The following is a 20,158-nucleotide window of genomic DNA, read 5'->3' as shown; positions in this document are numbered from 1 at the left end:
ATCCAAATAATATTTTACTTGTTTTGGTTCGCTAGGTTGAGGAGGTTACATTCCCAATTTTTAAAATTTTTAAGGTGCCTTGAGGCAAGGTTTTACTCAGGCGAGTGAATATTATTCTTGCAGCGTAAGCTTTACTCTGGTTTTAATGGATTTATTTCTATCTATAAATTCTTTTTTGGAAGAAACATTTGAAAAGAGATAAAGGACAAATCATACATTTTTTTATGGGACTGTCTATCGTGAGAACATTTATGTTTATTACAAGGAAGTGATAATTACCATTAGTCATTAAATGTCAAATTGGATTGCGTTAAAAAACCGAAATTCATGATTTTTGAACTTTCACTATATTTAATGACTTCATGATTTTTGAACTTTCACTATATTTAATGACTTTCACTATATTTAGTGACGCACTTACTATCACCAATCTGATGAACAAAAGTGGTTGTGACCTCGTTAAATTCAAAGTATATGTTGTATTTGTATAATTTTCCTTTCATTTATAGAGAGATAGTGCTCTATAGAGAAGAAAGGAATTCACATTGATTTTGTTAAAGGACCACGTTTCTATGCGGCCAAGCTCAAAATGTTGGCATGTTAATAAATCTATTTTTAAAATGAAATTTTAGACTTAACTTTTAAGGACATGTAATACCTAACATGGAGATCATAAATATGAATAAATAAAATATATTTTGAAAAGTAAGAAAACATTGGACCCTTAGCTTCCATTGTCTATAGATGGAACACCTAAAGATGGATGCTTTATACTTTTTGGACCGTATGTGTAGACATGAAGTCCAGCCCGCATAAAAAAAAAATTCTTTGTTAAATGGATGGTACAAAGCAAAAAAAAAAAAAAAAGAACAGCCTTTTTGCCACGACAACGAGATAGGGAAGGAGAGAAAAAGAAAGAACGTGATAGGGAAAGAGAGAAAAAGAAAGAAAAAAAGAGATTTGGGGAGGAGAATGGACATCACATTGGTTTTGTGATCAAATAAAACGAATATCTCATTTTAAAATAATATGAATAGAGGGAAACAATATACATAAACATTGTGATGATACCTCCAGTGAGGGTCTAATGAAATTTAAAGAATGATGAGTATGAGATGTGAATTAAGAAGAAAGTGAACACTCAGGGGGAAAGCCCTGAGTAAAACGCTTGGTATCAGTGCAATAATTATAGACCATATAATTTTTTTGAACCCATTTCAACTTCTCTTGCTCATTTGTGTCCAATGCTTCTTGGCTCAACCAGGCTGAAGCTTTGCATGGAGATGAAGATGACGCTGAAGCAACACAAGCATCAGCTTCAAAGTTGGAGTAAGAAGCCACAAAAGGAGCTTGAGACCAATCAGTCTTAATTAAACCACCCCTTGTGGCCCAATCATCAGCATTCCACAGACTCGAATATAGTTTCATGGGTTGGTTCTTTGGAAAAGGAACTCCTAAATGCTCTGCGTTCTTGAACACTCTTATGGGCGTCCCATCCACTGAAAACCTGTTCGAATCAGAAGTTATATTTAGAATCCGAGTTCTTAGATAGAGAGAGAGAGAGAGAGATGAATGTGAGTGTGTAGAGAGAGAAAGACGTCTTACTTGATGTGGTTTGGGTTCCACAAGATGGAGTAGGTGTGGAAGTCTTTGGTTGGATCGAACCATAAGTGGAACTGTTGCTCCCTGTTTCCCTTCCCTTGAGAGAACACATTGGTGTGGAGGGTATAAGGGTCTCCACTCAAATTCCCCAGGAATTCGAAGTCGATTTCGTCATGGGTCTGGCCTTGTGAAGATAACTGCAAAACCCAAAATCAAAATCCATCATCTCACTGCTATTGATTCTCTCTCTAAAGTCTGAACTAACTGAAACAATTAGTGCTTGATTGAGAGAGAGAGAGAGAGAGAGAGAGAGACAGAGAGAGAGGGAGAGGACATACATAATAGGCAGTAACAGTGCCTGCAGAATTGCCTGGTACGAGCTTTAAGCGCATATGAATGTTCCCAAAGAGGTACTCATTCTTGGATTGAAAACCAGAGCCAGAGTACTTATCTAGGGAGAGGTGAAGCTGCTCACCATTGTTTAATATCTTAGCCCTATCGTTTCCCCAAGTTATATCAAAATCTGAGTAGAAATTGGCCATAGAGGCCACAGCCAAAAGACCCCAAATAAGCAGTGTCAAAGCCCAACAAGAAGACAGAGAAGAAGCCATTGGAAGAAGAGGGGAAATGGCGTTTAAGGGGAGAGAGAAAGTGAGTGATGATGGATAATGGTGGAGTGTGGAGAGATTTATAGTGAGGAACTAAAGTTAAGAGGAAGTATCTGGGAAAGTGATTAGGCGCGGGGTGGAATGAATGGTAACAGCTGGGCTTTGGATCTTGTTGCCATAAAGTTTAGAGACAAAAAATTGTTAGAGAGAGAGAGAGAGAGAGAGCGAGAGAGGGATAGAGCTTCTTATTTCCGCGTTTCGCAGCTACCAGACAGCTGTTGTATGAAGCTTCTGGCTAATAGAGCCTTCCGTGAGACGCCGCCGCGGCCGTCCGTTCCACCTTTTTGTTTTGTTTAGATGATTCTTTTTCTTGGGTGCGGTTTGTATATATCTTACGCTCTAAACCAATGGTTTAAAAAACGGATCGGTGACTCGGATCGGGCTTTCAAAAAACCGATTCAAATCGGCGAATCGGTGACCAGAATCGGGAATCGAGTGAATCGGTCATAATAAAGCTTAAAAAAAATTCGAAAAAATTATTAAAATTCATTATAAATATTGTTTTTTAGGAATTCAATAAAAAATGAGGGTACTCCATTAAGAATTTTCATGTTTTTGAATGAATATGCGAATATTGATATGTTCTTTCCCTGCATGAACCGCCATTCAGCATTTAATTTACAGTATTTCGTGCTCATCCCTACACTGTTGCTGTTGGGACTCGATATGTGAATAATATGGTTGGGATAGGGTGGCCTCAGAATCATCATCTCTCTCATTTTCTCTTTGAATAATATGGATTAAAAAAAAAAAAAACAAATTTTCAAAAAAATCGATCATGGATTAAAAAAAAAATCACAAATTTTCAAAAAATTCTATCATGGATTACAAAAAAAAATTCGATCATGGATTAAAAAAAAAAAATCACAAATTTTCAAAAAATTCAATCATGGATTACATAAAATTCGATCATGGATTACATAAAATTCGATCATGGATTACAAAAAAAAACAAACAAAAAAAAACAAACAAAAAAAAACAAAAAATTCAATCGTGGATTACAAAAAAAGAAAAAAACAGTTCGATCATGGATTACAAAAAATTTAATAATGGATTACAAAAAACTCTATCATGGGTTACAAAAAAAGCAAAAAACAAAAAATTCAATCATGGATTACAAAAAAAAAAACAAACATTTCGATCATGGATTACAAAAAACAAACAAACATTTCGATCATGTATTACAAAACATTCGATCACGGATTACAAAAAATTCTATCATGGGTTACAAAAAAAAAAAAAAAAACAAAAAAAGCGATCATGGATTACAAGAAAAGAAAACAAACATTTCGATCATGGATTACAAAAAATTCTATTATGGGTTACAAAAAACCAAAAAATTCGATCATGGATTACAAAAAAACAAAAACAATTCGATCATGGATTACAAAAAAATCGATCAAGTATTACAAAAAATCTATCATGGATTACAAAAAAAAAAAAAAAAAAAAAAAAAAAAAAAAAAAAAAAAAAAAAAAAAAAAAAAAAATCCGTAAGGACTCGCCGATTCACTGTTCGGACTCGCCGATTCCGTACAGTGAATCGGCGAGTCACTGTGCGGAATCTTCCGGTTCTCTCTAGAACCGGACGATTTCCGATTTTTCAACCGATCCGGTCCCTTTTCGCGAATTCCGAGTCGAACCAGGCGAGTCCGGTTCGACTCGGCGTTTTTTAAAACGCTGCTCTAAACAATCAAATTAGAACCTACCCTCAAATGGTATCTTCAAATGTGGTTTAAACATTGGAAATCTTCGCGATAGTTTTAAAATATATTTTTATATTTATTTATAAAGTTAAAAGCTAAAAATATAATGTTGATCGACAAATTTATGAAAACTTGAATTGACGGTTGAAAAATATATTACAAATTACACTATTTCTAAAACTTAAAATCTATTTTCTTTCTCTTGTCCGTGCATCTTGATGTCGAGATGATCGATTTGAGAATACTTGAAGATAAAAACAACACCTTTTAATGAAATTTTTTAGGTAGGGTCGAATTAGATGATTTAGAGCCATGGACCTACATAAACTTTCCTCTCTTTTTTATTCTCTCTCTAGTTCGCTCTCTTTGGAAAATCTTTACTCTCTTTTTTTTTCTCTCTAGTTGGATAACATTGAGATGGATGGAAATTGGGTCGGATCTGGGTCCTGCTCTATGTCTCGAACATGGTGGATAGATCCTAGATCAGTTCTGGCATGGATCCTACTTGACTGGGTTGAATCTAAGTTAGGGTAGACCTGATTCGACTTTGTATAAAGTAATATAAAAATATATAAAGAGGTATATAATATAAAGTAACATAAAAATATATAAAGAATTATATATAATGAAACCATTTACCTTTAATACAAAGTGGTCATAATTCCATACAATCATTTGATGAGAAATTTGATAGTTTGGATGTGTCACAAAATTCAAAAAAATTTATTTTAAAGTTTGAGTTTGGCCAATGGAATAATTGCAACAACCCAACTTTCTACTCTATGGTCAAGATTATTGTGACTACTATGTATAAAAAGTAAATGGTCTCGTTCAATACTTTCCCAATGTACAAAACATATATATATATATATATATAAAGAGTTTAATTTCTTAACTTGGGTTTGGGTCCAAGCTACAAAGACCCAACCGGATCCTTATGAAGCTTAATCGGCTCGGGTTTGGGACTACCCAACTTGACCCGTTGCCACAGCTACGCCTATTCATAAAACTGCAGCATTTTTAGCATTTTCCCTTGAACAGTCTTGGGGCTCACTGCCATGGGCCGTCCTTAGCACTGACAAGGAACCGTGCATGCGTACTTTATTTTTGGAAGCGTAAATACCGAGCTACTCGTAGCACATTAATTGGACAAGGATTACATGAGATCCTATATCTTTCCCATGTCAGAGTTACTCTTAATTACCCTTTGGATGCGATGGAATGTGTCACAATAACTTGTTTTCTTAGATTGATGTCCAATTAATAACATGCTCATAATTACCCTATTTGAAAGCTAAAGGACCAATGTGCTAGTAAGCCAGTGTTTAAAAAATTGGCCAAGTTATTCGGGCTCGGGCAGTAGCGGCGAGTTGTCTCGAGTAGGGGGTCCAGCTTAGGGATCTTAAAAATAATTTAAAATTTATAAAAAATTCAAAAAATAGAAAAATCTATTTATAACATGTTTGTTTATGTGTTATATTATTTTAACAAAGATTGGAATGTATTTTGGCAATGAATATTTATTTTTCTATCTTTTTAAGATTATTTTAAAAATACCCCCCTTCCCCCTCACCACCACCACCACCACAAGTTGATTTTTCAAAACCTATTTTTCTCGACTTCTTTTACCTTGTTTGTATGTGTTTTGGTTTATTTTATTTTAAACATATATTTCTTAATTTTTTATAGTTTAAATTTTTTAACACTTTTTTGTTGTTCCAGTCCTAGGCCCAACTCGGGTCGATTACGCAGCTTAGGCTTGGGCCGAGTAGCCCGAGTTGCTCATTTGAACACTACTAGAAGTAAATGGTCTTATTGTATACGTTTCCAATTATATATTACATTTATTTCCAAAATTAGCTTGGCAGCTTAACCAATCACTTGACAACAATGTTCGCAAAATCGAACCGGAACGGTTAACCAGACATGAAACCAGAAGCTGTTTAAATGGCCTAACCGGTAAACCAGTCGATTCAACTGTTCTAACCGGGCAAGTCCCGATCGGTCAAAAAAGTGTTGAAAAATAAATAAAAAAGATACAAAAAAACAAACTACTAAAATATGAAAAACATATAAAGAATGATTAAAACAAAACACATTAAAAAATAAAGTTGAAAATTAATGAAAAAAATGGACTTTAACGAAACGAATTGTGCCTAGTGGTATTTTTAAAATATTCTCAAAAAGATGAAAGTGAGTATTAACGACCAAAACAATTTTTAATCTTTACCATAATGTAAAGAATATTTAAAAAGGCATTACAAATCAAATTCCTTATTTTTAGGAATTTATATACATTTTTTATTTTTTTTAAAATACCGGTTGATCACCAAAACCACCCAAAACTGGAACCGGCCACTTGCCGGTTCCGATTTAACAGGGCAGTTAACAATTAAATCGCTAGGTTTTGTGAACACTGCTTGGCAAACTAGCGATATAGATTGATTCAGCTGACCCGTCCATCCGGAGATAATTAAAAATTCAAAAAATATCCAAAAGATAATAAAAATCAAAATATAGTATAGAAAATATTTTACTATATTATGTAATTCGATAGAATTATTGAATTTGTGTATATATTGATATTGTTGTCCTATTTGAGTGCTGCACATTCATTTCAAGGTAAAAATGCACTAAATAAAAAACAATACCAAAAAAAAAAAACACAAGATGTAGACTCTTCTATTTAAAAATAGGAACAATAAAATCCAATGGAAATATTTATATAAGGTTGCAACCTTAAAATGTAGAAGTAAAGTGCACTTAAAAAATCCATCAAAAAAGGTTGTTTTGATGCTGAAAAACTTTCTAATTGATTTTCTCGACATCAAGATGTATGGAAATGAAAATAAAAATAACAGATTTCAAGTCCCAAAAATAATGCACATTGAAACATATTATAGTCGCTATATATTTTGAAGATTTTCATTTGTTTATAGATCTACTTGATTTGAACTACTTTTAAAGTTTAAAATTGTATAATTAAAGATGAGAAAAGATTATTAGCCATCCTTAGAATATTTTATACCATAATTATATCTTGTGATAAAATTGGAGGCGCACCTTACTTTGATTGTCTAAATTGCATCCTTATACAAACCACAACCAAATCTAAGCATGCAGACACCCTGATCCCGAATAAAGAAACTCTAGGAAGCCGAAGAACCTCCAGCCAGCCTCCGTAGACCTTGGAACTACCCATAATTTCAAAACTAGCTCCCTAACACCCACCCCCGTGTTGTATGGTCTGTCATGAAGACGCGACCCTAAACCTAGAACTCTGAAAAGAATTCTAGCAGTTTGGGAATGGCCCTAACATAAGGAAAGATATGGAACAAATCACTCAAACTTGATGCAGAGTGAATCTTAAAGCAATGCCTCCACCAACAACACCAACACTAAAGATGGCCTCGCCACAGTGTCGACATGAATCTGGGGACACTAACGTCATCAATAAGGAAAGTAACATCCAGGAGGGTGGTGGCTCGAGTCACCAAACTGATGCCCTCAAAATGCGAGTGTAGAAGAGTCATCATTGTGTCCAATGCTAGGGTAGCACCCTGATGCCAGTATCAACAGCGTCAGGCCTAGATTGGCCAAAATTGTCACCAATCGCTCGACATCAAAATGCTTAAACTGAAGGAAGAAGTAATCATCATTTCGTGGGTGATGGGGGCATCATCGTTGAATGAGGCCATCAACTACTTCTGCTCCTTCTTGGTTGTAATCACTGCCCATTGTCGAACTTGGATTCCAGCTGAAAGTAACCATCATTGCTTGGACGATGATGGTGGTAGTGTTGACACTACAAACAACCACATTTTGGCTAAAATTGGACACAATGACACCTATAGTGGCGCCAGTGCTGCTAGTGGTGTTGTCGGCCATCTGACATGATTACATCGACCGTTAACTGAGAATTATGTTTTAATCATAACGAACCAACGCCACAATCAGCATCTGCATTGTCAAATATTTTAAGGTAGAATTTTGAAATCTTGACTACTGGAATATTTTTAGTGAAAGTTTGGGATGTTCCACCATTCTCAAATAGAATTAGATTTTAAATTCCTAAATATTAGGATCTAACCATATACATATTTGAGAAAAGCATACAATATTATCATTTATATTTTTATAAGGAAGTCACAATCATTCTTATCCATTAGATTTTAAATCAGGTTGTTGTATATGTGTCATTGACTACACTCAATTCAAAAGCAAGTTTCTCAAACTCCTTGACACGCTTAATCCATTTAATTTGACATCTAATGGCTATGAGTGATTGTAACTTCTTGTAACAATGGTATATGGTCTCATATTATACAATTCCAAATATCTGACTCTCAGTTTGTTATTACTATTTTCAAGTAAGCCCAATGACCCAGATTGAATTTAGGCCGATCTAACAGTCACAACCTCATTTTGTAATATAATTTTTAATATTTTTCTACAAATCCAAATCACATAAAATTTTAGGGATCAATTCTTCTCATCAAGGTACACCTAATAAAAATCTTAAAAAATAATTTAAAAAATATAAATTGATTAAAATATTCCTAAATATTATTGAGGTATTTTGGTCAATTTATCTTTGATGAATTATTTTTTTAATATTTATATTATATTTTCGTATTTTTAAATAATAGACATTCAAAATTTCAAATGGTTTGGATTTGTATAAAAAAATGAAATTCAAATACAAAATACAATCGTAATCATTAGTTCAGCTCATGTTCAATCTGGGGCATTGAGCATACACTGTAGTTGTCAAATATTGGGCTAATATGATATATATATATATATATATATATATATATATATATATATATATATATATATATATATATATATATATATATATATATATATATATATATCCCTTAAAAATGCAATGGTGTGCAAATGAATAGTAATTTCACCTGCTACAGCTCTTGATAGAACTGTTACAGTTTAGCCGAAAAAGTCATAACATGAGCTGTTGCACTGCAATGGATATAATAGGTTTGGTGCGGTTGATTTTTCACGCCATCCATAAAAATTGAACGACGCCAAACCTATAGGGGAAAATACTATTCATTTTTTTCCGAGACATTACGTAGTGGCTTCTTATAGGCCTTGTACAAAAAAAAATGATATCTTGATAGACAATCCAATATATATTTTTGTGGCTCCATGCTCTACTCTGGTCTTATTGGATTTATTTTCACGTAAAAACTATGTTTTGGGCAAGACATTTGGAAGAGATAAAGGACAGCAGGCATTTTATTATAGGATAGTATAATGTGAGTACATTTATGCTTGTCACGGGAGGTCACAATTGACGTTAGAGATTAAATGTCAACTTTGATGGATTGGATTGTTTTATATATATATATATATATATAAACTTTTTGTCTCTCCACACTCACAATCACCAAATTTAGACAGAAGTAGGTGTGACGTCCTCATATTAAGTAAAGGGCCTCTTTCCATTTTTTTTTATTTATTATTATTATTTTTATAATAGAGAGATGGAGCGCTAGGAAGAAGAAAGGAATCCGCATTGTTTTTGCTGAATACCCACGAGCCAATAGTATCAAAAAAAGAAAAGAAAAAGGCCACGGCCTTTTTGCCACGAGAGAGACAGAGAGAGATTTGGGGAGGAGAATGGACCCCACAATAGTTTTGTGATCAAATAAAACGAATATTTCATTTTAAAATAATATGAATGGGGGGAAACAATTATACATAAACGATGTGATGATACCTCCAATGCGGGTATAATGAAATTTAAAGAATAACGGGTATGAGATGTGAGTTAAGAAGAGAGTGAACACTCAGGGGGAAGGCCCTGAGGAAAACGCTTGGTATCAGTGCAATAATTATAGACCATATAATTCTTTTGAACCCATTTCAACTTCTCTTGCCCATTTGTGTCCAAGGCTTCTTGGCTCAACCAGGCTGAACCAGAGGCCTCTTTGCATGGAGATGAAGAAGATGCTGATGATTTAGAAGCAACACAAGCATCAGCTTCAAAGTTAGAGTAAGAAGCCACAAAAGGAGCTTGAGACCAATCAGTCTTAATTAAACCACCCCTTGTGGCCCAATCATCAGCATTCCACAGACTCGAATATAGCTTCATGGGTTGGTTCTTTGGAAAGGGAACTCCTAAATGCTCTGCGTTTTTGAACACTCTTATGGGCGTACCATCCACTGAAAACCTGTTCGAATCGGAATTTATATTTAGAATCCAACTTCTTATATATATATATAGAGAGAGAGATGAATGTGAGTGTGTAGAGAGAGAAAGAGTTCTTACTTGATGTGGTTTGGGTTCCACAAGATGGAGTAGGTGTGGAAGTCTTTGGTTGGATCGAACCATAAGTGGAACTGTTGCTCCCTGTTTCCCCTCCCTTGAGAGAACACATTGGTGTGGAGGGTATAAGGGTCTCCACTCAAATTCCCCAGGAATTCGAAGTCGATTTCGTCATGGGTCTGGCCTTGTGAAGATAACTGCAAAAACCCAACATCAAAATCCATCATCTCACTGCTATTGATTCTCTCTCTAAAGTCTGAACTAACTGAAACAATTAGTGCATGATTGAGAGAGAGAGAGAGAGAGAGAGGGAGGGAGGACTTACATAGTAGGCAGTAACAGTGCCTGCAGAATTGCCTGGTACGAGCTTCAAGCGCATATGAATGTTCCCAAAGAGGTATTCATTCTTGGATTGAAAACCAGAGCCAGAATACTTATCTAGTGAGAGGTGAAGCTGCTCACCATTGTTCAATACCCTATCGTTTCCCCAAGTTATATCAAAATCTGAGTAGAAATTGGCCATAGAGGCCACAGCCAAAAGACCCCAAATAAGCAGTGTCAAAGCCCAACAAGAAGACAGAGAAGAAGCCATTGGAAGAAGAGGGGAAATGGCGTTTAAGGGGAGAGAGAAAGTGAGTGATGATGGATAATGGTGGAGTGTGGAGAGATTTATAGTGAGGAACTAAAGTTAAGAGAAGTATCTGGGAAAGTGATTAGGAGCGCGGTGATCACAGCTGGGCTTTGGATCTTGTTGCCACAAAGTTTAGAGACAAAAAAAAAATGTTAGAGAGAGAAAGAGAGAGAGGGATAAAGCTTTTAATTTCCGCGGCTCGCAAGTAGGAGACAGCTGTAGTGTGAAGCTTCCAGCCAATAGAGCCTTCCGAGAGGCGCCCCGCCGTCCATTCCACCACCCTTTGTTTAGTTTAGACGATTCTGTTTTTTTTTTTGAAAAAGTAACTTTAAAATTTGAAGGTACACCTGACCTCTACAGCCACGAATGCATCTGTATCACTGCACCCTTCTTTTTTATGGGTCAAAATGTATTATAAAAAACTTTGAGAGCGGCTTTGTGGTGTCTGCACATGTCAGAGGCCCCAGCCAACCCTTCTCCAAAAATCTCATGCTAACCCTCACCATAAATTAGAGGAAATTTACATCTCAACTCCAAACAATAGACAGCTCTAAAAGAAGGACCTCGTTTTTATGCGTCCAATCCCAGCATATGTAGAAATGTGAGCCTCTTAATATATCTATTTATAAATATAATAAATAAATAAATTTTAAAAATTGAAAATAATAATTTTAATAAAGAAAAATTTAGGCTGTTAATTTTTATTGTTTTTAGATGGAACACCTCCTTCTATCAATTTTTAATATTGTTGCTTTACACTTTTTGGACCGCATGTGTTGAAATACGTTCCAGCCCGCATGAAACAATTTTATGTAAAAGAAACCTCGGCCTTTTAATCAAAAACAATTGTTTCATGCTTGTTGGACCGCATTTCTACAATATGCGGTCCTGAGATATAAAACATCCATCTTAAAGATGGTTGCAATTAGGTGATCAATTTCAAAACAATTGTAACTAATGATTCAAATATTTTTTTAACATGATTACTGTTTCTAGTTTTCAAATTTTATTTATTTTTTCATATTCATGATCTTCATGTTAAAGATTATATATTCTATATAAATTAAAATTAAATTATATTTAAAAAGTATATCTATTGCGAAGCCCGTATTTCTACAATATGCGGGCTGGTCGCATGCTAACTGTAACCTATAGCAAATTAGTAGTCACAAATATGCCCCAACCTTTTCTTTTTTCTCAACAGCCCCCTTATTTATATATATATATATATGGCTCCGCGGCTAGTCATGATGCATATGTTTTGAGTTATACCCAAAATTAAACTTGGAATATATTTCTAGGACTCCTTTTATTTTGTTGGGTGATTATCTCCGATAATTCCCCCTTATCCAACCGTTCATTCTGAATGGAGGCCTAAGATTGTCCCAATCACAATGTCATGTCTCTACACTATTTTATTTTTAATTTTTTTTTCTATAATCTATTTTGACACTAAATTTTGGACATCCATTTCTCTATTAAACTCACACTAGTAAAAAATATAAAAAATATAAAAAAAAAATATTTTCAAAAAAATAAAATGACCAAAATACCCCTGATAGTTTCAAGGGGTATTTTGGTCATTATATTTTATCTAAAAATTATTTTTTATAGGTGAGCCCCAATGAAAATATGGCACGCACCAAATTTCATATTCATACAATTTGTATAAAACAACTAACAATAAAATACTTTGACACGTCGGATCTAAGATCAAACGGTGAGTGGCTCTCTTGATCAAAATTAGATGACTGGATGGTAGGCGGAGGATATGCTGTAGGAGAAGCATAGAAACATTTCCCTTAAAAAAATTTAAGTCATCAAAAGTACTACAGTATAATATTATTTTAAATATCGCTTCTTATAATAATAATATCACTTTACAAATATAATTGAAAAATGTCAATTTTTTAGGTTTTAAAAATGAATGTGGTTTGCATAAGGTTGAAACCTTAAAACATCAAAGAAATGCGCACCTCCAAACTTTGACATGAGATGCATCTTTGTGTTGAAAATTCTTAGGATAGTTCGAGAATCTATTTTTATCGATGGTTATAAAAGCATGTATATAAACACATAAAAATCTTTAAAATATGTTATCCAGAAAATGTGTTACCAGACTACCATTTTGGAAACTTATATATATATATATATATATATATATATATATATATATATATATATATATATATATATATATATATAAAAGCTGGGAATAGCCCACTAGCTCATATGAACATATGAGCCTAACGGCCCAGATTGAATTTGAGCCGATCTGATGATCACAGAATTCCGATAGTGCTTGAATTTTATTTTTTTTTTACAAATCCAAATCACTTTAAATTTAAGGTGTGCATTTTTATCATCAAGGCACACCTAATAAAAATATAAAAAAAAAGTATTCATAAAAATAAAATGACTAAAATACCCCTGAAACCTTTCGAGGGTATTTTGGTCAATTTATTTCATGTAAAATATTTATTTGATATTTTTCAAAGATTCACATATTTTTGATAAACATACGTCTAAAATTTCAAGTGATTTGGATTTTTAGAAAAATAAATAAAATTCAAACAATACCAGACATCTGTGATCGTCAGATCAGCCCAGATTCAATCTTGACCATTGGGCTCACATATTCATATCAGCTAGTAGGCTAATCCCAACTTATATATATATATATATATATATATATATATATATATTTCTTTTTTTTTCTATATTAAAACATCTCAGTATCAAGACGATCAAGTAGATGATTTTCAACCATCAAAACAACCTTTTTCTACACACACACTCGCACGGTTGTGTGTGATTTCATGCAACGGTTGTATAGAAACAATCTTTAAAAACCATGTTAGGGCAATTTGTTTGACCCAAATTCTAAAATATGCACTCTTTTCATTCTAATGAACAATCACAAAAAAGGAGATATTTGAAAACACAATCTAGAAATTGTTTTTTAGCCCAATTAATATAAGCCGTTCATTTTGATAAGATGCTTAGATCTAGGCATTCCAAAGATATTTTTTCTTTCCAAATTTTTAAATAACTTTATTATCATTCCATTAGCAATGTTAAAAAAGAAAAAATTAATTTTGAATTAATAAAGGTTTAGATCTTTAAATTCACCAAATGGATGATCGAGATTCATTGTTGTAAGGGAACTAATTTTGACCGTATATAGGGTACAAATTATTTATTTTTGAGATTGATTAATGAGATGAAGAGAGTGTGTTGGCAAAAGTTTGGATCATACAAATACCACAAACATGATTTTTTAGATGTGAAGTTTCACTATATTATAATAGCATGGTGATATGATAATATATATATAATCATAGTCATAAATCACAACCATGTCGTGTTTTTCATCATCGTGCGATCAATATGATGTATGGTGATGAAGGGAAGTGAATTTTACCATATACTAAATTTTACATCCGTAGTCTTCCCCCTATCATCATCCAGACAATTAATAACCTCATCCACATGGAGTAAAGATGACCATATGGAATATACTTCATAGGAGAAAACCCATAGAAACCACTTAGTATTAATGAGATTGAGAAAGAGTAGTATGATTGTAACAATCCTAAAATTTCAAAAAAAAAAAAAAAAAAAAAAAAAAAAAAAAGGAGAAAATATGGTTTTAAATAGGTGATGTTCTGTTTGAATATGATGGTCCTTGAGGACCATCACTATTTTCAAAAGATTTGCCTTTGCCTTTGCCTTTACTTTTTTTCTTTTGCCTGCTTTTGCCTCCTGCTGCTTGCAGCTGGCTACGTCCTTTAGCGGACGTGGTTTTCGTACGATAAAAGTCTGCTTTTAACGCGACACCTCAGGTATAAGGTATAGTGTAATAAAACAATATAATAATACGTTATAAGAATTTAAATAGGGGATGTGAGCACTCCCACCCTAAAACAAAACTTTGAGATCTCTCTCTGGTCGAAACACAGTGAACTTCTCTCTCGAACCGAATTCTTTTATCGGAAGCTCCCTCTCAAATAATTGTGGGTAAGTGACATCGTCTTCTTGAAAAATAGTCTGTTTTTAATAAATAGTGATATTTCCGTCCAGGATCTTTATTTTATAAGTTTTATGTGTAAGTGACCCTATTGTCTCGAAAAATAATCCATTCTTTTTAAAAATGAAATGAAATAATTATTTCTGCTTATTATCATGAATTTTAGGCGCGATAAATTTTATGTGCACGTGACCCCATTATCTTGAAAAATAATCTTTTTAATAAAAATTGTGATATTTTATCTATGTTAGAAATTTTGAATGCTGTAAATTAGAAAAATAAATTTATTTATTTTTCTTGTCTATTGGTAGAAATAAATGTGATATTTCTGCTTTTAGTAAAATTGTGATATTTCTTTCTACTGTTTTGAATATTTAGACAATGTAAAATTCATGTGCAAATGACTGCCTTATTATTTAAAAGTGACATTTTTGCAATTGATTATAGTATTGTTGTGAAATGTTTATTTGTGAATTGATATTCCATAAATTGTAATAATTCCGTATTCTTGAATTTTTATAAGAGTTTTTCTATACATATTAAATTGGCAATTATGCTAGAATGCCTTTACAAGCTGCTACCTTTTTAAATTTGAGCCCAAAATATTTGATTGGTTATTTTTGAAATATTATAGAGAGTGACTGTTATTAATGGTTTAAGTGCAATTCATATTAATGGTTTCAGTGATATGTTGAGTACATGATATTGCTGCTTTCGAATGTTTAAAGAGATTTAGAAATAATTTAAGTATGCAAGTGGACTCATCCGGTTCGCCGGTGAGGTATAAGTGGACCTATCTGGGATGCCGGAAAGGATTAAGTGGACTCATCCGGTACGCCGGTGAGGTATAAGTGGACTTGCAGGGATTAAGTGGACCTATCTGGGACGCCGATAGGGATTAAGTGGACCCATCAGGACGCTGATGGGGTATATAGGTGACCTACTTGGGACGCCAATATGGTATTTCGTGAAATCCTTTGAATTTTGTACTGCCGTTAAAAGTATTATAAGCATTTCAATTACTCGGATTATACTTAAATTATGCATTTATTGAAAGTGAAACTGTTGATGCATTTCTGTTAATAGATCTCATTTTGGAAAATATTGATATCTTTCAATCATGATTATTTTTAGGATTATGATGATCACTTACTGAGTAGCCAAACTCATCAAACTATGGTAAACATTTTTTTCAGGATAACTACGGATTCTTTTTGAGTGCTAGTCAAGATCAACCTTGGAAGATACTGTTGTTGTGCTAGCTTTCTTTATTTACTATGTAAGACCTCGCCACTGTAAATTTGTCTTATCAATAGATATATATATGTTTTGTCCGTCACATCTCAGGAATAATAGTATTGTAAATTCTTGGGGTGTGACAATTATGGTATCAGAGCAATAGGTTTAAGATCCTTAGGAAATTTAAAAAGAATGTACTTAAAATCGCATTTAATGTGTGTACAGACCAGGATAAAGTCAGGATCCAGAATAGCTGAAGCCAATATGGAAGGAATTCACAAAGCTTTAGAAAATATGGTTGCTCTAATGCAACATCAGATGGAAAACAACAATCCACCCAGGCAGTCAGTTACAGGAAATGGTGGGAGCAATATCGAACAATTTAAGAAATTAAACCCACCTTCTTTTAAGGGTGCTGTAAACCCACTGGAAGCCGAGGGATGGATTATGCAACTGGAAAAAATATTCGAGGTTATGGAATGTCCTGATGATAGGAATGTGGCCTTGGCAGTTTTTATGTTAGAAGGTGAGGCACAACACTAGTGGCGAATGGCAAAAGGAGTATTGGTCAAAAAAAATAAAACCTTGACTTGGGAAGTATTTCTAGAAGCATTTAATGAAAATATTTCCCAGATTTTACTCGAGACAAAAAAGAAATGGAATTTCTAGAATTAATCCAAGGAAATAAGACAGTAGCACAGTACGAGGCCAAGTTTACTGAATTGGCCAGGTTTGCACCGCATATGATTAATGATGAGGCAAGAAAGGTGAAGAAATTTGAAAGGGGTCTCAGGCCTGCTATTAGAAGCAGAATATCAGTCTTGAAATTAAGAACTTATGCTGAAATAGTGGATCGTGCCCAAATTGTCGAAAAAGATTTTGAAGATTACCAAAAGACGAAAAATCAGAATAGTCATGTTAGACCTACATCATCTAATCGACAACAGTTTGAAAGGCCAAACAAGAAGCCAAGGCCCTCGCCATTTCAAAACCCAATAGAATCATGTGGAAAATGTGGGAAAAATCATGGATCAAGCCCTTGTTATTGGAATACCGGAGCCTGTTTTAAATGTGGAAAATTGGGACACCAGATTAAACAATGTCCTAGCTTACAGACACAACAGCTTCCAAAGCAGGGAGAGATAGCTCCGAAGCCTCAGATGAAGGGAAGAGTATTTGCGATTACCAAGCAAGACGCTCAGGCCTCAAAATCAGTGATCCAAGGTACTCTTACTATCTTCCAAAAAGTAGCTCATGTTTTGATTGATCCTGGATCTACTCATTCATTTGTGTCACAACACTTTGTATGCCACTTAAAGGTAGAACCAGAACAATTAGAATACATTCTAGAGGTAGCCACACCGATGGGAGATTCAATTAACACTAATATAATGTACAAATCATGTGTAATAAAGATAGAAGAAAAGGAACTGTTGGTTGATTTAATACTCTTGGAAATTCAAGATTTTGATGTAATCTTAGGCATGGATTGGCTTTCTGCATACCATGCAAGTATTGATTGTTATAAGAAAGTTGTTACCTTTAGTATTCCGAATCAACCAGTATTTTACTTCAATGGTGTCAAAGAAGACTCCCCATCATATTTAATCTCTTGTATTCGAGCTAATCGCCTCCTTCGAAAAGGGTGTCAAGGCTTTCTTGCCTATATCAAAGAAGATAGGAAGGAAGAAATAAATTTGGATACCACTCCGGTTATCCGAGAACTTCCCGACGTTTTTCCTGAAGAATTGCCAGGATTACCGCCTGACAGGGAAATTGAATTCTCCATTGAATTATTGCCAGGAGTAGCACCAATTTCTAAGGCACCTTACAGAATGGCTCCTGCAGAACTTAAAGAACTGAAACAACAATTGGAAGAATTATTAAATAAAGGTTTTATCAGGCCCAGTGTGTCACCTTGGGGTGCTCCAGTACTGTTTGTCAAAAAGAGAGATGGGACTATGAGATTGTGTATTGATTATAGACAGTTGAACCAAGTGACAGTGAAAAATAAGTATCCATTACCTAGAATTGATGATTTATTTGATCAATTACAAGGATCACAAGCGTTTTTCAAAAATTGATCTTAGATCTGGATACCATCAGCTTAAGATTAAAAGTGAAGATGTACTCAAGACAGCTTTCAGAACAAGGTATGGCCATTATGAATTTTTAGTCATGCCTTTTGGATTAACCAATGCACCAGCCGCATTTATGGATTTGATGAATCGGATCTTTAAGCCCTTTTTGGATAAATTTATTGTGGTATTCATCGATGATATTTTAATTTATTTCAAGAATCAGAAGGAACATGAGCAGCATGTAAGAATGGTATTGCAAATATTAAGAGAGAAGAAATTATATGCCAAACTTAGTAAATGTGAATTTTGGCTTGAACAAGTGACATTTTTAGGACATGTCATATCAAAGGTAGGTCTATCAGTTGATCCTTCAAAGGTTGAAGCCGTTGTTAATTGGAAACAACCAAGTAATGTGACTGAAGTTCGAAGCTTTTTGGGATTGGCAGGTTATTACAGAAAATTTGTAGAAGGATTTTCTCGAATCGCAATCCCATTGACTCGATTGACACAGAAAAATGTCAAATTTGAGTGGACAAGTGAATGTGAGGAGAGTTTTCAAGAACTAAAAGTTCGATTAACTTCAGCACCTATTTTAACTATTCCTGAGGGGAGTGGGGGATTTGTGATTTATAGTGATGCTTCACATAAAGGTTTGGGCTGGGTATTAATGCAATATGAGAAAGTAGTGGCATATGCATCCAGACAGTTGAAAGAATATGAGAAAAAATATCCAATTCATAATTTGGAGCTAGCTGCAATAGTATTCGCGTTGAAAATATGGAGGCATTATCTATATGGTGAGCAATTCGTAATATACACGGATCATAAGAGTTTGAAATACATTTTCTCTCATAAGGATTTAAATATGCGGCAGATAAGATGGATGGATTTCTTAAAAGATTATGATTGTACAATCCATTATCATTCAGGAAAAGCTAACGTTGTGGCCGACGCTCTAAGTAGAAAATCTACGGGAGTCTTAGCTCATCTAATGATCCAAGAAATGCGATTGTTAGAAGAAATAGTGGATTGGCATCCAACTCCGTCCATTAATGGTGTGGTAAGTATGATTGCCAATATTAAGGCGGAACCCCAACTAATCCAACAGATTCGATTGACACAAAAGAAAGACCCTCAGCTTATAACAATTATAGAAGAGGTGAAGCAAGGAAAGAGAGATGAATTCTCTATATGTAATGAGGATTTGCTAAGATTCAAAAGTCGGGTTTGTGTCCCGAATTGCATGGAGTTCCTGTCAGTATTGTATCGGACTGGGATACTCGGTTTACTTCTAAAATTTGGGCTAGACTACAGTCAGCCATGGGGACGAGACTCGCCTTTAGTACGGCCTTTCACCCCCAAACTGATGGACAATCGGAGAGGACCATCCAAACCTTGGAAGATATGCTGAGGGCCTGTGTTATTGACCTTACAGGAAGCTGGGATGACCATTTACCCCTGATTGAGTTTGCTTATAATAATAGCTTCCAAGCCAGTATTCAAATGGCACCATATGAAGCCCTGTATGGAAGAAAATGCAGGTCACCCATATGTTGGGACGAGGTTGGTGAAAGAAAGCTTTTGGGGCTAGAAATTGTCCAGATAACCACAGATAAAATAGCATTAGTTCGTGAAAGGCTCAGGACAGCTCCGTGTCGGCATAAGAGTTATGCCGATAACCGAAGGAGAGATCTTGAATTTGAGGAAGGTGATCGAGTTTTCCTAAAAATCTCACCAATAAGGGCATTATGAGATTCGGCAAGAAAGGAAAGTTGAGCCCACGTTACATCGGACCATTTGAAATCCTGGAATGAATCGGAGGTGTCGCTTATAGACTTGCCTTACCACCCGAATTGGCAAATGTCCAAAATGTCTTTCATGTATCTTCACTACGAAAATATCAG

The 20,158-nt window shown here is 34.4% G+C and overlaps 2 protein-coding genes across 2 annotated transcripts; both read right to left on the bottom strand.

Annotated features, from left to right (window-relative positions):
- Positions 1 to 988: 988 nt before the first annotated feature.
- LOC148783096 (xyloglucan endotransglucosylase protein 1-like) lies at positions 989 to 2,287 on the bottom strand. The gene is made up of 3 exons (XM_088857929.1): positions 1,941 to 2,287; positions 1,606 to 1,799; positions 989 to 1,507 (listed from the first exon to the last, which is right to left on the bottom strand). The coding sequence occupies exons 1-3, from the start codon at positions 2,211 to 2,213 to the stop codon at positions 1,123 to 1,125; spliced, it is 852 nt and encodes a 283-aa protein (XP_088714055.1). The 5' UTR covers positions 2,214 to 2,287; the 3' UTR covers positions 989 to 1,122.
- A 7,353-nt stretch (positions 2,288 to 9,640) lies between these two features.
- Positions 9,641 to 11,031, bottom strand: LOC148783095 (xyloglucan endotransglucosylase protein 1-like). The gene is made up of 3 exons (XM_088857927.1): positions 10,599 to 11,031; positions 10,277 to 10,470; positions 9,641 to 10,178 (listed from the first exon to the last, which is right to left on the bottom strand). Exons 1-3 carry the CDS (start codon positions 10,863 to 10,865, stop codon positions 9,776 to 9,778), a joined length of 864 nt encoding a protein of 287 aa, XP_088714053.1. The 5' UTR covers positions 10,866 to 11,031; the 3' UTR covers positions 9,641 to 9,775.
- Between the last annotated feature and the right edge of the window lie 9,127 nt (positions 11,032 to 20,158).

Source organism: Amborella trichopoda, chromosome 2 (assembly GCF_054954075.1).
Source record: "Amborella trichopoda isolate Santa Cruz 75 chromosome 2, AtrichopodaSantaCruz75HAP2 v2.0, whole genome shotgun sequence".
Classification (NCBI taxonomy): Eukaryota; Viridiplantae; Streptophyta; class Magnoliopsida; order Amborellales; family Amborellaceae; genus Amborella; species Amborella trichopoda.
This window is presented reverse-complemented; position numbering and strand designations above follow the sequence as displayed.

Bases quoted from the DNA above. Each gene is read 5' to 3' on its own strand.
- LOC148783096 (XM_088857929.1), bottom strand. From the start codon at position 2,213: ATGGCTTCTTCTCTGTCTTCTTGTTGGGCTTTGACACTGCTTATTTGG. The intron at 1,800-1,940 runs GTATGTCCTCTC...TGGGTTTTGCAG, and splicing joins GCACTGTTACTGCCTATTAT to TTATCTTCACAAGGCCAGAC. The intron at 1,508-1,605 runs GTAAGACGTCTT...TGATTCGAACAG, and splicing joins TGGAACCCAAACCACATCAA to GTTTTCAGTGGATGGGACGC.
- LOC148783095 (XM_088857927.1), bottom strand. From the start codon at position 10,865: ATGGCTTCTTCTCTGTCTTCTTGTTGGGCTTTGACACTGCTTATTTGG. The intron at 10,471-10,598 runs GTAAGTCCTCCC...GGGTTTTTGCAG, and splicing joins GCACTGTTACTGCCTACTAT to TTATCTTCACAAGGCCAGAC. The intron at 10,179-10,276 runs GTAAGAACTCTT...CGATTCGAACAG, and splicing joins TGGAACCCAAACCACATCAA to GTTTTCAGTGGATGGTACGC.